This window comes from Zalophus californianus, chromosome 15 (assembly GCF_009762305.2).
Source record: "Zalophus californianus isolate mZalCal1 chromosome 15, mZalCal1.pri.v2, whole genome shotgun sequence".
Lineage (NCBI taxonomy): Eukaryota > Metazoa > Chordata > Mammalia > Carnivora > Otariidae > Zalophus > Zalophus californianus.
In genome coordinates, this window is record NC_045609.1 from 79,320,222 (window position 1) to 79,337,616 (window position 17,395).

At 52.0% G+C, this 17,395-nt stretch overlaps 1 protein-coding gene across 1 annotated transcript in view; it reads left to right on the top strand.

Moving 5' to 3' along the window:
• Positions 1-11,852: 11,852 nt before the first annotated feature.
• The window catches only part of HTRA1 (HtrA serine peptidase 1), a 52,460-nt gene continuing 46,917 nt past the window's right edge, over positions 11,853-17,395 (top strand). The window contains 1 exon segment of the mRNA XM_027596451.2: positions 11,853-12,312. Within this exon segment, the coding sequence (XP_027452252.2) occupies positions 11,853-12,312 (460 nt within the window).

Consider the following 17,395-nt stretch of genomic DNA (forward strand, 5'->3'; position numbering starts at 1 on the left):
GGTCTTAGAAGAGGGAAAAGTTATGCTTGCCAGCCATGTAACCTCTCCTAAAACTAAAGTGACACATGCCATTAAAGCACACATTTCACTGGTCAGAGAAAATGACATGGTCAAGCCTGACATCAAAAGGGCAGGGAAGTATGAGGTTGAACCATATAAGATTGCCATTTTATTAAGTCAAAAATGACCAAACAGCAATTTTATATGGTTCAACCTACTATAGTCCTCCTGTGGGGGGGCAATGGATATTTGAATCTACGCCATAGAGGTACCAGCAAAATTGCAAAATACCTATAGAAGAAAGGATTGTCTTTTTAATTCAGAGGAGGATATACAAAAAATTAAAATTCAAAAATCCTGTATTTCACTTGAGTTAGACACATACAACCAATCCCTCCATGTCTCAGTAAATTAATCTAAAATATGCTGAGCTCTTGCAATGTGCCAGGCTCTGCAAGAGAGGCTAGGATAGAGCAGTGAGAGAGGCACCTGTCCCCAGGGAGCTGACATTCTAGTTCCTGCCCCAGTGCCTAGTGCCTGGTGCTGGTGATTTATAGATAGGAGGTGGGGGGATGGGGAGGTTGTGGCAGCTTGTGGTCCTCCTCTAAGCTCACATGTTGACCAAATTCATTTTCACGCAGCTGTAGAACTTGCGGTTGCTTAAATTACTGATTAGAGACCTTAATTACGTCTGCAAAATCCCTCTGTCTCCAGCATTTAATACAACCTAATCACAGCATCCTATCCATAGTCCTACCCACATTCGAGGGGAGGGGATTTTACAAGGCGTGTATACCAGGCAGGGGAAAGTTTGGAGGTGGTCCTAGAATTCTGGCTGCCTTGGGATTGTTAAACTTTTTTATTTTAGCCATTCCTGTGGGCATGTGTCATTGTTTTAATCAGTGTTTTCCTGACATCATTGGCCATTGGTAGATCTTCTTTTATGAAGTCTTTGGCTCAGATTTTTTTTCTATTTGTGTTGTTATTGTTGAGTTGTATATTCTGAATATGAGTCCTTGTTTAGAGACAGGTGCTGTAAGTATCTTCTCCCAGTTGATGATTTTTCATTTTTGATGAGCAGAAATTCTTTATTTTGATTAAGTCATATTTATCAATTTTTTCAATAGTGATTTCTGTGTCCTGTTTATGAAATCTCTGCCTACCCCAGGATCATAAAGATATTTCCCTATCTGGAAATTTTCTCCTGAACTCTGCATTATTTTTAATTTTCAAATTTAGGTCTATGATCCACTTTGAATTAATTTTTATGTTTGATATGGGACCTATGTTCATTTTGCCCCCATATGAATAGCTAATTAATTCAGCGCCATTGATTGAAAAGACCCTACTTAATTGCAATTATGCCTTTGTGAAATCAGGTTACTGCTTGATGTCTGAGTCTGATTTGGGCTCCCACCTGTTCCAGGGACCTATATGTTTATCTTTATGCCAGTATCCCACTGTCCTGATTATTTAAAAATTATATTGTGATATCTGAACACCATCTTGACCTATATAGCGTTCACACAGCTATTTCCTTGTGCCAGGGAGCAGGGCACCGGCCACTAGGAATGTGGGCACAGAAACTGGGAAATAGGAAGAGAATGAATAAACCACGTCCAGAGACAGACAGAGCTTTGCAGAAGATGTCAAAAAGGTGTATGAATGTCTTCGTGGATTAAAAAGCATGGAAAAGCATCCTTGCTCTCAAATGACAGAAAATACAGATTTGGAACAATCTATAAATTCTTTGGATTTATTCAGTACTAAGCACTTGGTGCACACTCAACTATGCAACCGGGTATGTAGAAGGCAGTCCCGAGTGGAGTCTACAAAGGATTGGGAGTAGATGCTGAGCTCAGCAGTGGGACAGGGTGGGTTTGAAGGGCCTGAAGGACAGGAATGGCCACGGGTAGGAGCATGGTGCAGCGTTGGGGGATCCTCAGACGGGAAGCCCCTGCTGCAGGGAGGGCATGCCTAGGAGCCTGGCTCCCACTGATGGAAAAGGCTTTGGCTTTCTTAGGTTTTCTTCACTTTTAATCGTCTGTCTCTCCCAGCCTTACTGGTTAGTACAGAAAATATCATCCGTCACCCTTCACCCCGCCACCCAGAATTAACCTCAGGCTTTGTTCTGCCCATGTTTGTGTCTGGCCATCAGTTTCTGAACAATCAGGAGCAAACAACAGGCACAGTTTTATGTCCTGCATGTCTTGCTTAAGTGTATTAGCATCCTCCGGGGTCGTTACTGGGCTTCCTCTGGAATCTCAGACTAGGGAAGTTGGGCCATTAGTGAGGATTTCCTGAATCCCCTTTGAATGATCACAGTGGTTGGGCTTGGTTTTCCTGCTGTTGAGGGACTGGGTTATTTTTCCCTCCCCTCTCTCAAACTGCAGGTCTTTGTGAGGGGAAGGCCTGTGCAACTTTCAGGCCCGATTTCTAAAGTGGTGACTCGTGCTTAAAGGAGTAGTGAAGTCACTGAATAACCAGGTGCCAGGCATGGGGCTAGGCTTGAGCACCCAGAAACTGCCTACAAGAAGTGGAGTCCATTGGGAAAGAGGGACACAAGTCTCTACCATGCGAGGTGACAGGGCTTTAAGAAAGGATGGAGAGGCGCCAGTGGAAAAGTACCTCGGCCATGATTCACTGGGGTAATGCTCTGTGGGTGCCACGCCGTCCAGGATTGCTGACAGCTGACGGCTGGAGGACACATCAAAAATAGAATCAAGTTTGGGCGAAATGGGTGAGGGGGATTCAGAGGTACCAAAGTGGGGGAGAAAAAGGAATCAATTTAAGGGAAGAAAGTACATGAAAATCAAGATAAAATATCTGACTTCAGTGCTGTACCTGGCGTCTGTTGCAAGCATCGGTCTAACCCAACAACCTGAGCCCCACAGGGCTGGCACTGGCGGGCACCATGGGCCGGTCAGGCGCCCCGTTCTAGACGGCTCCCAGCCTGTGGGGGGCAGGGCAGTGGGGTGGCCCATCTGAACACAGCCTGGCTGATTCTAATACAGGCTGTGGAGTAGACAAATAGAATTCCCAGAGCCACGGAATTTTGGATGTACTCTGGCTGTGGAAGAACAGGATGGTTTAGACATGTATTCCCATGGTGTCAACACATAGAAATTACCCGTCTGTGGTTCTCAGCCTGACTGCTCACTGGAGTCTCTGGGGGGCGGGGGACTCTGAAAACTCGTCATCAGGGATGCTCCATCACACCCCCTAGAGCGTTTTTAAAACATTCTATTGAGATACAGTTCAAATCCCAGACAGTGCATTGTTTAAAAAGGTATGATTCAGGGCGCCTGGGTGGCTCAGTTGGTTAAGCGACTGCCTTCGGCTCAGGCCATGATCCTGGAGTCCCGGGATCGAGTCCCACATCGAGTCCCGCATCGGGCTCCCTGCTCGGCGGGGAGTCTGCTTCTCCCTCTGACCCTCTTCCCTCTCGTGCTCTCTATCTCTCATTCTCTCTCTCTCAAATAAATAAATAAATAAAATCTTTAAAAAAAAAAAGGGTACGATTCAGTGGGTTTTAGTATGTTCAGAGATGTGCAACCATCACCACAATTTTAAAACATTCCAATCACGTCGAAAGGAAACCCCTCCCCTTTAGCAATTACCTGTCTATCCCACCATCCTCTCTGCAGCCCTAAGCAACCACTAACCTATGTTCTATCTCTGTGGATTTCCCTGTGGTGGGCGTTTCATGTGAACGGAATCATACAATATGTGGTCTTTTGTGGCTGGCTTCTTCCATTTAGCGTCCTGTCTTCAAGGTTCATCGATTTTGTCCCGGGCATCAGTATTTCGATCTTTTCTATGGCTGAGAAATATTCCTTCGCAGGGATATGGCACATTGACTGGACATCTGGGTGATTTCCACCCTTCGGCTATTACGAATAATGCTGCTGTGAGCATTCGCGGGCAAGTTTGTGCGTGGACACGCGCTTCTGTTTCTCGTGGGTGTACCCGGGGAGGGCCCGTGCTGGGCCACACGGTGACTCTTTGATGATCTGAGGAACAGCCAGACTGGTTTTCAAAGCGGCTGCACCATTTTCCATTCCCATCAGCAGGGTAAGAGGGTTCCCATTTCTCAACACTTTTTTGCCATCTCACGTTATCATCTGATTTTCAAATTTTTTTATTTGATTTAAAAATCAATGAATTAACATATCATGTATTATTAGTTCCAGAGGTAGCGTTTAGTGATTCATCAGATGCATATAACACCCGGCGCTCAGTCCATCACATGCCCTCCTTAATGCCCATCCCCCAGTCACCCCATCCTCCCACCTGACTTTTTATACAAGCGTCCCAGGGGGTGTGAATCAAAACCTCACTGAGCATTTGATTTGTTGATGACTAATGATGTTGAGCATCTTTTTCATGTGCTTACTGGTGCCTCCAGAGTTTTTGATTCAATTTATTTATTTTCAAAAAGGTTTTTTATTTTGAAATAATTTTCGGTTTAGAGAAAAGTTGTAAAAATAGTATAAAACTCTCATTTACCCTGACCTCAGCTTCCCCACAGGTCAACCACACTCGCTCATTCTCCAACCCTGAACCATTTAAGAGTGAGTTGCAGACATGAAGGCCCTTTACCTCTAAATGCTTCTGTGTGTATTTTCTTTAAAAAACAAAAATAAAAACCAACTTTCTCTTATGCAACTACAGTCAATCATCAAAATCAGAAAATCAACACTGGCTCACTACTATTATTTACTGCATTTAATCAAGGTTTGCCAAATTCCAGGGGGTCAGCGTTTTGAAAAAGCTCCACGGGGATTCTAATGGACACCAGGGGTCTGTCACCTCCTCCTGTAGAGGAGGACCATAGAAAGGAGAATGCCCTCCCCGAGGTCACCAGCCATTTAGGGCAGAGTTTTCAGGGTGCCCAACCCCTGAGGCATCTTTGTATGACTAAAGAAAAGATGCCTCTCCTGGAGCTGAACAAGATGGGCAATTGGCTTGGCGAGGGGACAGTACCTTTGTCATTGTATCATGCCTCTGCGCCCTAGCCCGAGACAGTCTCTCTCCAGGACCGAATAGCGCTGAGGAGGGGGAGGGGAGAGGCACGCCTCCAGAGGGCCTGGGACTGTCAGTCTGTTCTGCTCAGTGGGACACGTGCCCTTCATGTCTGCCCTTGGAGAGTCTGTGCTTGATACTGGGTGGGAAGGAGAGGAGCCGGTTATAGGCCGAGGGGCAAACTGTTTCGTTGTCGTACTCCATGATCCCAGCTGCGAAAATCCAGACTCATCTCCTGCTAGAACCTGCCTCCAGACACACCCCCATCCCTCAGACCAGTTTTTGCCCTGATCCTGGTGGTCTTTCCAACCCACAAATCTGACCACATCCCTTTCCTGATTAAAACCGCTAGGTGAAGCCAGAGTTCCTCCATATTCAATAAATGGGAACAATGGCTGTCTCTGTTCTGCCCTTCCCTCCCGCTGGCCTCTAACTTCTGCTCGCTGTTAAGACTTGCTCTGGATCTCTCTGCAGAAGCCCCTCTGAGGCTGGTTATCTGGTCCGCTAAATGAAGCCATGCTTCTGCCCCCATAATGGCACCCAGCGCGTGTATATGCAGGTGTGCCAGCAGGGCAGGAATGGGAGGCAGACAAGGAATAGGAGGGGGACACAGATTCTTTGTTACCCAAAGTGGGGTCTTCCAGGCCAACGGCATCAACATCATCTGAAAGTTACTAGAAATGCAAATCCTCAGGCCCCACCCCAGACCTACTGAATCAGAAACTCGGGGTGGCTCTCAGCCTTCTGCCCTTCAGCCACCCTCTAGGTGCCGAGACACGCTCAGGTTTGAGAACCACCGGCCTCACAGCTAGAATCAGGGTGAATTCAGCCCTTCTCTGGGTCAAGTAATTCATGGTAGATATTCTCTATAGCTGGTAAGTCAAGAATATCGACAGGGAGGCCTGGGTGGCTCAGTTGGTTAAGCGACTGCCTTCGGCTCAGGTCATGATCCTGGAGTCCCGGGATCGAGTCCCGCATCGGGCTCCCTGCTCGGCAGGGAGTCTGCTTCTCCCTCTGACCCTCTCCCCTCTCATGCTCTCTATCTCATTCTCTCTCTCAAATAAATAAATAAAATCTTTAAAAAAAAAAAAAAGAATATCGACAAATATTTCCAGTGCACCTAGGATGCACCAGACAAAGGAAACAGGAAGATGCACTGGGTGGGAGAATGTGGGTGGGTGGGGGAAACCCAAAGGCCACCTGGGTGGCCCCCTCCAGCTACTGGGTTGGGTTTGGGGTTACAAGGACGGAAGCAGAGACCTCGGCCCTCAGTGACTTCTGGCCAAGGCTTTTAGAATAGCCATTAGGAAAGGGGCACCATCTTTATATTCTCACAGTTTTCACATTTCTCATGGCCCTATTAGTACAGGGATTAAACAAAGATAAACATTTGGCTGTATAGGTAACAATGTATATGTAAAATAACAATGCAAGTTTGTAGAGAAAGAATCTGGGCCTTCGAGGTCAAGTTGGTTTAAAATGTTGACCTCCAAGCACCTCCGAGATCCTCCTGATAAATGAACTCAGTAAATGCTTTTTCATACTTATAGAACTTTGGCCTTTTGTGTGTTTTTTAGTGCCTGTATAACTGGATGATGAAATAACTCAAAGCTTGAACACCCTTCTCCGTTTTTTAAAATTTCTTTTTACAAGCACGTTTAAAATTCTGGCTCATAATTTCTTTGATTCGAACTCAAATGTTCCTGCCTAAAAGGCAGCATGTTCTATACATGACCCTGGTCAGCTTTTTAGGCTGCTCCCGAGTAACAGAAAATTGACAGGCTGTCATTCATCACACTTTGGTGGCTGCCTGTGGTTCTATTTGAACTTGTGTCTGTCTGATCAAGTCGGTCAAGGAGAGTGGAAAAATTTGGTCATGTGGCATGCACTTTTAATTTTCTAGAGCAAATATGTTGGAAAGAACCGATTAATGCAAACACAGACCGTTGGCTTTCTGCAATTGATTTAGGGGACAGATTAGTCTGAATTAATGAAAGATCTGAATTGTAGATCTTGAAGGCTTGACAGGAAACATGAAATGGGAGCCAGGCCAGGATGGGTTCCCACGGGTCCTCCTTTAATTAAGGGACATGAACATTTTGTGATTTGATATCAGAAATGCTAATATTTCCAAAGTGCCTCTGAAGTTCCCCAAAACATTTCAAGCATCCTCGCCATTTGCAGTATTTTTGGATGAGGGGCTTGCATCGAAGAGGTCATGTGGAAATGAACGAATAATTTGTTACCAAGCTATTGGAATCTCTTCACTTCTTATCCTATTAGGTTACATTAGCTGCATCTTCAGTTTAATTCAAAGTGCTTCTAAACCTAAAATCTAATAATGTAGCTCTGTTTAAAAATGTCTGTTGCTGAATCCACCCTGCAGCAAGGTGATTCGACCCAAACACATCTCCTTCTAAAGCCCAGTGGGGCTCTGTGTCAGCACCAGGGTAAAGCCCAGATTCCTCAGGAAGACAGCGGGAGCCCTATACAACCCGGCGCTCCCCTCCAGCTGCCTCTGCTGCCCACGGGGACCCCTCTCCTGCCACCAACCACACTGGACAGCTGGAAGGTTCCCCAACTGAGTGGAGTCATAAGGTCGACCCCCACCTGCGTGCCACCCGCTCTTGTCCGCTGGTGCCCATTCCTCAAGATGCAGCTCAGTTGGCACCCTTAGAGTCCCAGCTGCCCCGCCTCGGGACAGAGCTCCTTCTGGTCACCCTACACTCGTATGCTTATCCCTCTCTCCATTGTGATAGGCACTCGTTTCACGCAGCTAACAAGGTGCACTCGTGTGGTTACACTTAATTGAACTAAAATGAAACACAAATAAAAATTCAGTTTCTGAGCTGCCCTGGCCGCATTTCTAATGCTCAGTGGTTAGTTACACGTAGTGGCTTCCATCTTGGACAGGCAGAGACCATTTCCATCGTTGCAGAAAATTTCTAGACTTTGAGCTCCTCGGGGGCAGGGGCTCTGTTACTTAATGCCGCATCTCAGTGTCTAGCAGAGGGTCCAGCATACGGCAGAGGCTCGAGCAGTTTCTCTCAAACTAAACCAAGCTGAACTGACACGGGACTGTCTTCAGAGATGCAGGAGCAGGGTGTGCCTTTTGTCAAACGAGGTCATGACTTTCTGACGGGAGTTAATAGGAGTGGGCCTGATTCTCCGAGGGAAGGGAATCGAAACTGGCTCAGAAGTCACATTTTACTGGGGCAGCCTGTCCCCACCCAAGGTTCTATTATTATGGAGAGGGTGGGAATGGGCGCGAGGGGCAACTGGGGGGATGGATGTCTGCCACCCTGGAAGCAGAGGACAATCTGGCTTGAAGGGCAGTTTGGGTGACATCATGGAGCATTCTGGATGTCAGGTTAAGAAGTCTGGACTTCCTTTTTCTGAGATTGTCAGCCCCTGAACCTTACTGAGTAGGGCAATTATAAGATTGTAGGAAGTGTCAAAATTATTACTCCAGCTCCTTAGGTTTTAGGTCCTGTGGATTAGGAAAGGCAATGTGAGTCCCCAACCATTCTGGGTCCTTCTTGCTTTTGGGAGGATAGAGGCCCCGAGTGAGAGATCTTTCTCTTTGGGGGCAGCAAAGACACGGTTACTCTGCGCCAGCTCAGAAACCTCATTTTCTAACAGAGGCTTTGTCAGCCGTGCTGTTTTCTTGTTTATCATTCACGAAGAGGCTTGACTTTGTCCAAACTTAAAGCTTAAATGCTGCAAATTTGGGCTGCAGAGAAAACAGCAGGGAGCTCACCCTTGTGGTTTCGGAACTACCCCCTTTTCTCTGGAAAAATCTTGTCTAGGAATCTGTGCCAAGACCTGGTGAGAAATGAGTTTTCATGATGTATCAGAAATATGCATCTCGTAAGAAACTGTCTTTATAAATGGCAATAGAGGGGGAAGAAAGGAAAGGAAGAGTAGCCTTTTCAGACCCGAAGCATTACTTCTAGAAATGGAAATGTGACGATTAAAGAATGAACAATCAATGGTTTGGCTCTTGATGCCAGGTTTCAATTGAATTATTCTGTGTCCTTCCACGGAGGCCCTCACGTGGACACAGGCAGGCACACACACAACACCCTCCTGAGCGGACCGTTCAGGATCTCCTTAATCTTTCTGGTGGGACTTAAAGTTCTCCATCTCTGAGTCGAAGGTCTTGGGGGGCGAGGGTGGGGGGCCCTCCCATGAGCTGGTGTTAACGTAAGAGCAGGGGGGTGAGCTGCAGTCAAGCCTGGGAGATGATGTGACGTGATCATGGTCTTTCTAAAACCTTGGGCACTGTGAATTCTGCTTGTCAGTCTTCCCTTCCTCCCTCTGCTGACTCCTTGATGCCACCACCAGCATGGGGTCCAGTGGCGGGGTGGTGCCAGTTTCCTTTCTTGGCAGAAGAACCACCTGGCCTCCATGGCTCTCATTTCCTGATCATTGCCATTGTGAACATCCCTTCCGGGTTGTGAACCATCACCGGAGTGGTTTTGTGGCCACAAACACCCTTTTCAGTCACTAGATGTGCAGTCACCACCATGTTCCTGGTGAACGTGCCCGAGGTTCTTAAACAACTTATCAAAAGTCACAGGATGAAGGGCCAGAAGCAGGATTTTTGACTCCCAAGCCCATCAGATGACATGGCTCCTGGCAGTTTCACTAGGTCACACTAACTCCCCCTGGAGAGGAGGAAGGGCATTTCAGGAGGAGCAAGAGCATGAGCAAAGCATAAAGGCTTTAGACGGGAGAAGGTGTGTACCAGAAAATTCAAGTTTTTCAGCACTGGGGGAGTAAAATGTGTGTGGTGAGGAGACGGGGTGGAGAATGGAGTGAGGGGGAGGGTGTGAGGCGGACTCGGTGAAACCATCAGGGGCTTGTCCTCTGTTAGGGAAAAAAGCCAGGAGATGCACCCAGCATGCAGTTTTATTTTTAATCTGCTATTTCACTCCCGCAGCTTGGCTGGAGGGTGGAGGATGGGGTCCTGGCTGCATCACTCTTAACTTGTAGTGTGACCCTGGTGGAGTCACTTATCCTTTCGGGCCCTCAGTTTTCTCATCTGTAAAATAAGAGTACTGGACAAAAAGTTTTCACCAATTTATTCGCTACCACAGGCCCCGCTTATTTATCCGCCCACTGGACTGCAGTAGAGAGACTCATTATTGGCTGGTCAACTTTGTTAATTACTTCCCTCACCCCAGAGGCATCCGCCCTTTTGGGGTAATCACAGCTGGCCAGGCACTCAGCATCCCCAGTCACCAGAGCTATGCCCTCTCCAGTATCCAGGGCTGAGTGAATTCTGGGTCAAGGTCTCCCTTTCCACAAGGACGAGGTTCTGGCTTCAGGAAACCCTAACGTCTTTCTGGAACTCCCCTCTGCTGAACCTCCTGTTTCCCAACTCTTGGTCCCAGGCACCCTTCTGCACTCTGGACGCTAGCATGGCTCACATTTGGGAGGTGCTTTGGGCAAGGGTGGTTATAAATATTTGGAGTTTACTTTTTAAAACTATTTTTATTGGAAAAATATCGTGTGCACAAGGGAACTATCCAAATACACACACACACACAAAAATAGTGCAAAATCCCTAAGCCTTCCGCGCACCCTCCCACACCCACTCCACCCCAAGGTCGGCATTCCCAGCCCACCCGCCCTTGGGCGTCTCTGCCTGGGCAGGGCGTGTGTGAACCCGTCTCCTCCTGGGTCCTCAGGCGTAAGCTTTGTCCATCCTCTCAGCCTTGGCCTGGAGGCCTCCGCCCGCCGCCCGCGGGCCCGGCGCCACCAGGGCACGGAGACCCACCTCCGGAGTCGCCCCTGCCCCTCCAGCTGATGCCTTTGACTTGTTATCTGTCCCAAAGGATGCACCGAAGACTCTCAAGTGGAAGATCAAAGATGAACTCTTTTATTTAATAACAACGTTTTCGGATAATCATACGTGGTGAAAAATTCACGCGGTACAAAGCCCCTCTCTCACCCAGGACTCCCACCCTCCCCCCTCCCGCCCCCGCGCGTCACCAGCTCCTGGCGTCTCGCTCCGGAGCTATTCTGTGCGTGTACAAGCACGCATCCCACCCACAACAACTTTTTAAAGGAATCTGACACGAATGATTATATTCTAATTACTTCTGCTCTTTGCTTTTGTCGTGTAACCGTGGGTCTGGGTGTTGGCTTTCCGCCAGTCCCGCGGGCGCCACCTCTTTGTACGGCGGCACGGGGACCACATTCACGGTCGCGCGTGCCGGACACGGGGGTCAACGCCAGAGAGGTGCCCGTCCCCCTCCTCTGGAGCGCGTGACGGGAGCCAGCGGTGCCACCACCGCCCGGGGTCCGGGCAGCGGCCCCTCCCGCTGCCGGGGCGGGTCCCCAGCTAGGCAACTTGGGGAATTTTCTCGGGCCCGCACGCGCGGGGCCGCTGCAGGTTCCCCTTCGCAGAGTCTTTTAGTTTTTGGCTCGCAAGGGGCGTGAGAGAGCCCGCGAAGGGCGGAGAGCAGGGGCGCGTAGACCGGGAGACCGGGCCCCGCGAGAGGGCGGACCCGCGCGCCGCCCCGCCCGCGCCCCACCAGCCGCGCCGTGCCCGGGCGCGCCCGCCCTGCCCCAGCCGCGGGCTGTCCCCTCTCCAGCCGCCCGCCCGCCATCCGGCCGGCCCAACCCCCCCCCCGGCACCAGCCCCCCCCACCCCCCCAGCCGCCGTGCCCGTCCCCAAGGCGGCTCGTCACCGCCGCGAGGCCAATGGGCTGGGCCGCGCGGCCGCGCGCACTCGCACCCGCTCCCCCTAGTCCCTCCCGCGCTCTCCCCGGCGCAGCTCTCGGGTCCTCGCCCAGCCCGCCGCCGCCGGAGCCGCCATGCAGCCCCCGCGCTCCTCGTGCCTCCCGCTGCTGCTGCTGCTCCTCGCGGCGCCCGCCCAGGCGCAGCCGTCCCGGGCCGGTGCCGCCGCCGGGTGCCCGGAGCGCTGCGCGCCCGCGCGCTGCCTGCCGCCGCCGGGACATTGCGAAGGCGGCCGCGTCCGCGATGCGTGCGGCTGCTGCGAGGTGTGCGGCGCGCCCGAGGGGGCGGCGTGCGGCCTGCAGGAGGGCCCGTGCGGCGAGGGGCTGCAGTGCGTGGTGCCCTTCGGGGTGCCAGCCTCGGCCACGGTGCGGCGGCGCGCGCAGGCCGGCCTCTGCGTGTGCGCCAGCAGCGAGCCGGTGTGCGGCAGCGACGCCAACACCTACGCCAACCTGTGCCAGCTGCGCGCCGCCAGCCGCCGCTCCGAGAGGCTGCACCAGCCGCCGGTCATCGTCCTGCAGCGCGGCGCCTGCGGCCAAGGTACCCGCGCGCGCGCGCGCCCCGAGCTCCCGGGTCTCGCCATCCCGGCCCCGACCGGTCCCCGCGGGCCGGCCGGGCGAGCCGAGGGGCGGCAAGGTGTTCAGGGCTCCCGCTCTCTGGGAAAGGCGGGCACCGGCCCCCGGGGAGCAGCATTCCGCGGGCCCCCTCGGAACCCAGCTTTGCGCCCAGCCCGGGGCCGGTTCCGCGCCTTTCCCAGAGACTCCGGGACAGGAGTGTGCGTATAGACTGAGAGCGACTGGGAAAAGGGCCTTGTGCCGGGGGCGTTGGGACCACAAGGACTCGTTTCTGTCGCTCTGCTGTCCCTCTGCTTCTCCGCGTTCTCCCCTCCGCCCTCCCTGCCCCTTCGGAGTTAACCGAGCGGGCATTTTCTTACGGATTCTGTCCGCGAAAACTTTGCTGCGGAACTTTGTGTTGAAAGGAACGGGGCTGCCGGCCGGCTCCGCGGCTCCCGCGATGATCCCGCGGGGCAGGCGCCCGGTGAGCAGCGCAGACCCCGCAGCGCCGTCGCCGCCGGCCTGCTGCCCGTGTTTTGAGCCAATCCTACAAAAATGAAAGTGGTTTTTTTTGGAATAAGCCGAACGGGACTTTGGATGGTGGAATCGGGGGCAGAGGGTGGGAGGCGGGTTAGAGATGGAGACCTGAACCCCTTCTCCTTCCTTTCGCGTGTTTTCGGTATCAACAGGACCCCTCGGGGGTGGGGCGGAGTGGAACGGCGGTGGGGAGGGGGCGAAGGATGGAGAAATTGTCTCTCTCGCGGGCCCTTCCAGAGGGATGCTTCTGGTCTCCAGTCAGGGAGACCCTGTGGAAAAACAGTACGGAGTTCAGCTGCGGCCGATCCCGCGGTGTCGGGCCCGGCCAGCCGCGCTTGGCAGTGCTCGGGGCGGCCGCCTCCTGCCCGGGGCAGTGCATGGAGGGGGAGAGGGGGACCCAGCGCCAGGAGCTGGTCTAGATTTTCTTTGTCGGAATAGGGTCCAGCATGACCAACTAGGGCCTGGCACAGGTTGGCTCACACGGAGAGCAAGGTGCCAGAGCTGTGTAGGAGAAACTGGAGAATTCCAGCAACTCAGGAGCAGGGAGCCTGGCCTCTGCCCGTAGGGAGGAGCCTAGCTAGGGGGTGCAGGAGACTTATCTTGGAGAGAAATGACCCAGTGGGGACTGAGGTATGGGTGTGACAATGCACAGGTTTGGGAGTGCGCTCGGTGCCCCAGCCCTGGGGGCCAGGCGTGTTACCGGTGGGACTTTGCTCGGCTTCACAGCCTCCTGAGGAGGGGGCATGTGCTGTCATCCTCCTTTCACCGATGGGGGAACTGAGGTTCAGTTACTTGCCCAAGGCCACTTAGCTGGAATTTGAGCCCAGACGGCCTTCCTCCCAGCCAGCCCGGTGCCCAACCCCAAGGCTGAGGAAGAGAGGTCAGGCAGGGTGAAGGAAGTTTCCAGAGGGCCGGGGACAGCCTGGGCAAAGCCCGAGACTTGCTCGGGAGCTGGCGAATAGATTGGTGTGGCTGGGGACATTAGGGGAGGGCAGCGAGAGTGACCCAGGCTGGTGGCGCAGAGTCCCTGGCCCGAAGAGGCCAGCTCTGCTGTGTACTCGGAGGTACTCGGACCAGGGCAGCTTCAGGAAATCCCAGGGCGGGACTCAGCTGGCGGCCGAGCGCACAGTGCGCCAGGTGTGGCGGTAGGGCCACCGCATGTGGTGCGGTGATGGTGCGGCGAGGTGATGACCTGAAGAAAGCATATTGCATGTTTTTTGTCAAAAACAGCTGTTGCTGTGTGTCACCTCGCTGCTTCGGGTCCTGAGGAGCTGGCACCGTCTGAGCACCTAGTTTATTGCCCACGAGGTGGAGTCACTTAGTGAGCTTCGGACTTGGCAGAGGCATTCATAGTCGCCTTGGGACAGAAACAGGTCCTTGCCCATCGGCCATCGGGCCCACAGCAGGCTGCCAGAGAGCCAGCAAGGGGACAGCCACAGGAGGATGAGGGTGGCAGCCTCGAGAGGAGAGAGAGACAGAGGGGGCAAGGCTGTCCTCACCCTTTTCCTCTCTGCAAATATTTACTGAGGGCTGCAGGGGGTCAGACACTGTGTGTTTCTGTGTCTGCCTGGCACCCAGGCGGCACCTGATCGGTATGTGGGTAGATGATGAATGAACGCATCAAGAAACCAGAGACATGGAGCCACCCAGACTTCCCTTCATGGAAGGCTTTGCTTTTGTACCGCCGGGCCCCCCCCACCCCCATCTCGCACTCCACCCTTGACTTCCCAGAGGTACCTCTGAGGACCAGAGCCTGGGAGCCAAGACTTCATTCGGTCGAAGCCCTGCCCCTGAGCAGGTCACTTGACGTCATTGTTAAATGAGGTGAATTGGCTGCCTGCTCTGGCGGAGGGGATTGGCAGGGATGCTGTTTGCGCTGGGCTGGACACCGGAGGCCTGAAGTTGGAGTGAGCCATGCAAGCATGTGGGGAAGGAGCTCCCGAGACAGGAGTGGGCTCCATGATTTCCAAGATCCTAGGGAGGGTTTGCCCGGAGCAGAGAGCGAGGGGAAGGGATCAGGAAATGGCCGCAGACCAGAGGCCCTGGGCAGGTGAGCGGCTCTTTGCAGTCATGGAACTTTGGATGGCGGAATGTGTCACCATTTAAAAGAAAGCCCTTTGGGGGCGCCTGGGTGGCTTGGTCAGTTGAGTGTCTGACTTCGGCTCAGGTCATGATCTCAGGGTCCTGGGATCCAGCCCTACTCAGCGGGGAGTCTGCTTCTCCCTTTCCCTCTGCCCCTCCCCACCGCTCAGGCGCTCTCTCTTCTCAAATAAATAAATAAAATCTTAAAAAAAAAATAAAAGAAAGCACTTTTATCTGTACACTGTTTAATGAAGACTTCAGACAACGTCTCCTAAAAAACAGTTCTGGAAATGAAGGCAAATCCTCTATCTCAGAAATCAGTGCTGCTGTCAGGGTTTGGATGGGAAAGGGTCCAATTATACTAGAGAACAAAGATCTCTCCTCTTGCACCATTAGCGGTTTGGATTAGTTTAAAGCAAAAACTCTCTACGGTCAGGAAATTATAACAAAGAAAGGAATTGCAATTAATATAACAGTATAATAATAAAGGCCAACATATGTTTAGTGCTTATTCTGTGCCAGGCATATGTTAACTCATTTGACCCTCCTAGAATCGTATGAGGGTTGTTCTGGAATCTCCCACAGCTGGGAGACACAGTCACAGAGAAATTCCTTGTCCAGGACTTGAACCCATGCCTCTGGTCCAGGGCCCATTCATAATCACCACGCTGCGCTGTTGACAGAGAAACTAAGATTATACGCCAACTTCAGCTAAGCCGCAGCTAATAGCTGGAATAAACAGTGCTCCAGATGGCCATGGCCTTGAGATGAAATGTAGGACACCTCCCAGCTCTCAGTCCGTGGGCACGGGAGGTGGAGGACATGGTTGCCCCCGGTTGCCATCAGGGCAGCTCTTGCAGCAGAAAAGCAAAAGGAGCAGAAGGGGCTGGAGTAAAGATGTTTCCGAACCGGAGCCCCAGGCCCCAAACGGCTCTTGGGGAGAGAAAGGCCCCTCTGGATTCCCAGATGTTGCAAAAGACGGGTCAGGATGTGTAGCGCTGCAGACCTCTGCCAGAAAATGGACAAGAGTCCAGGAAAGAGGCTGAAAAAGACTTCCCAAAGCAGCAGGCTCCTCCATTTCTGCTCCTAGTACCCCCGACAGGACAGCCCACCCGACCCCACCCGAAACACAGCCCAGACAAGCCTGGAGCTCTCCCCATCCCGGTCCTGGTACCCCTGCCCCCCAGGCCTGAGCAGGGAGGGCCTCTGGTGTGCATTCCCGGTGAAGGACCACTGGCTTAGAAGAAAAACTGTCTTTGCCACAGTTTATGAGGCTTTGCGCTCTCTGGCTGGCTATTTGCTTTTATTCTCTGTCAGTTTTGCTAAAGAGTTAAAATATTAAGGTTTCATAAAATTAGTAAGTTAAGAGTATCGAAAGCCAAGCATCTGAGTAACTTCATTCCATCCAGAAGAGCTGTAAATAGGTTGCATTAGAGCTTAAAATAACTGCATTCAGTAAGCGATTACGGTGGGGACCATGAGCTAACTGTGGTCAGACGTCCGACAGCCTCCGACTGCAAGGCTGGATTCTCAGTCCATTTGGGGTTGTGTGATCCTGGACACCGTTTCATGCCTTGGATTGAGAAATCAGACTTTCCATGAGCTTATATTTCAAGTGAATAAATAGCTCTGGTGAGGCTTAGTTTGAAGAAGAAATCAAGTTTGGCTAGTGGTTGAGGGTTCCTTGGAAGGCCAGCTGGAGTGGAGGGACCAGCAGGCTGGTGACCAAGTGACCGGCCCCCAACCTCTCAGAGCCTCAGCAATGAGGGGATTGGGCCAGATGATCTCTGAGGTCCCTTCCTGCTGGAATGGTCCGCGATTCTTGTAAGAAAACTAGTCTGAAAAATTGTGGTCACTGCGTCCCTATTTTAAAGGCTGGGCTGAGTTATTTCTTTTCTTAGGTTATTGATGGATAAAGCCCGGGTTGACATTGGCCCATCTTGAGCCTGGTTCCTGAGTACTTTCAGCTTTTGCTGGCTGTGGAAAATCCCTGGGTGACTGCTGTGGTGACATGCCCACCCCCCAAGACAGGAGCTCCAGCGGACCTGGTGGAGCTGCTTGCTGCTTCGCAGGGGCTCTGAGGCTGGGCTGCATGGGTCCCTGGAGTGGGATCCCTCCTGAGTCATTTCGTCTTTCCTTCCCACCTTCTCTGCCATAAAAAAGAGAAAGAGAGAGCAAGAGAAAGAAAGAAAGGAAGGAAGGAAAGAAGGAAGAAAATAAAAAGGAAGGAGGGAAGGAAGGTAGGAAGAAAGAAAGAAAGGAGGGAGGGGAGAAGAAAAGAAAGAAAAAGAAAATTAGTCTTAGCAGAGAAACTGGGGAGTGTCGCTATTCCAGATGCTTTTGGCAAGGCTCCCAGAAGTGGTAGGGAAGATGGTGTGATCCATGCTGCTGGGTGACGTGTGTCTAGAGCCACTGACGAACCCCGCCAGTACAACATGGCCCAGGACAGA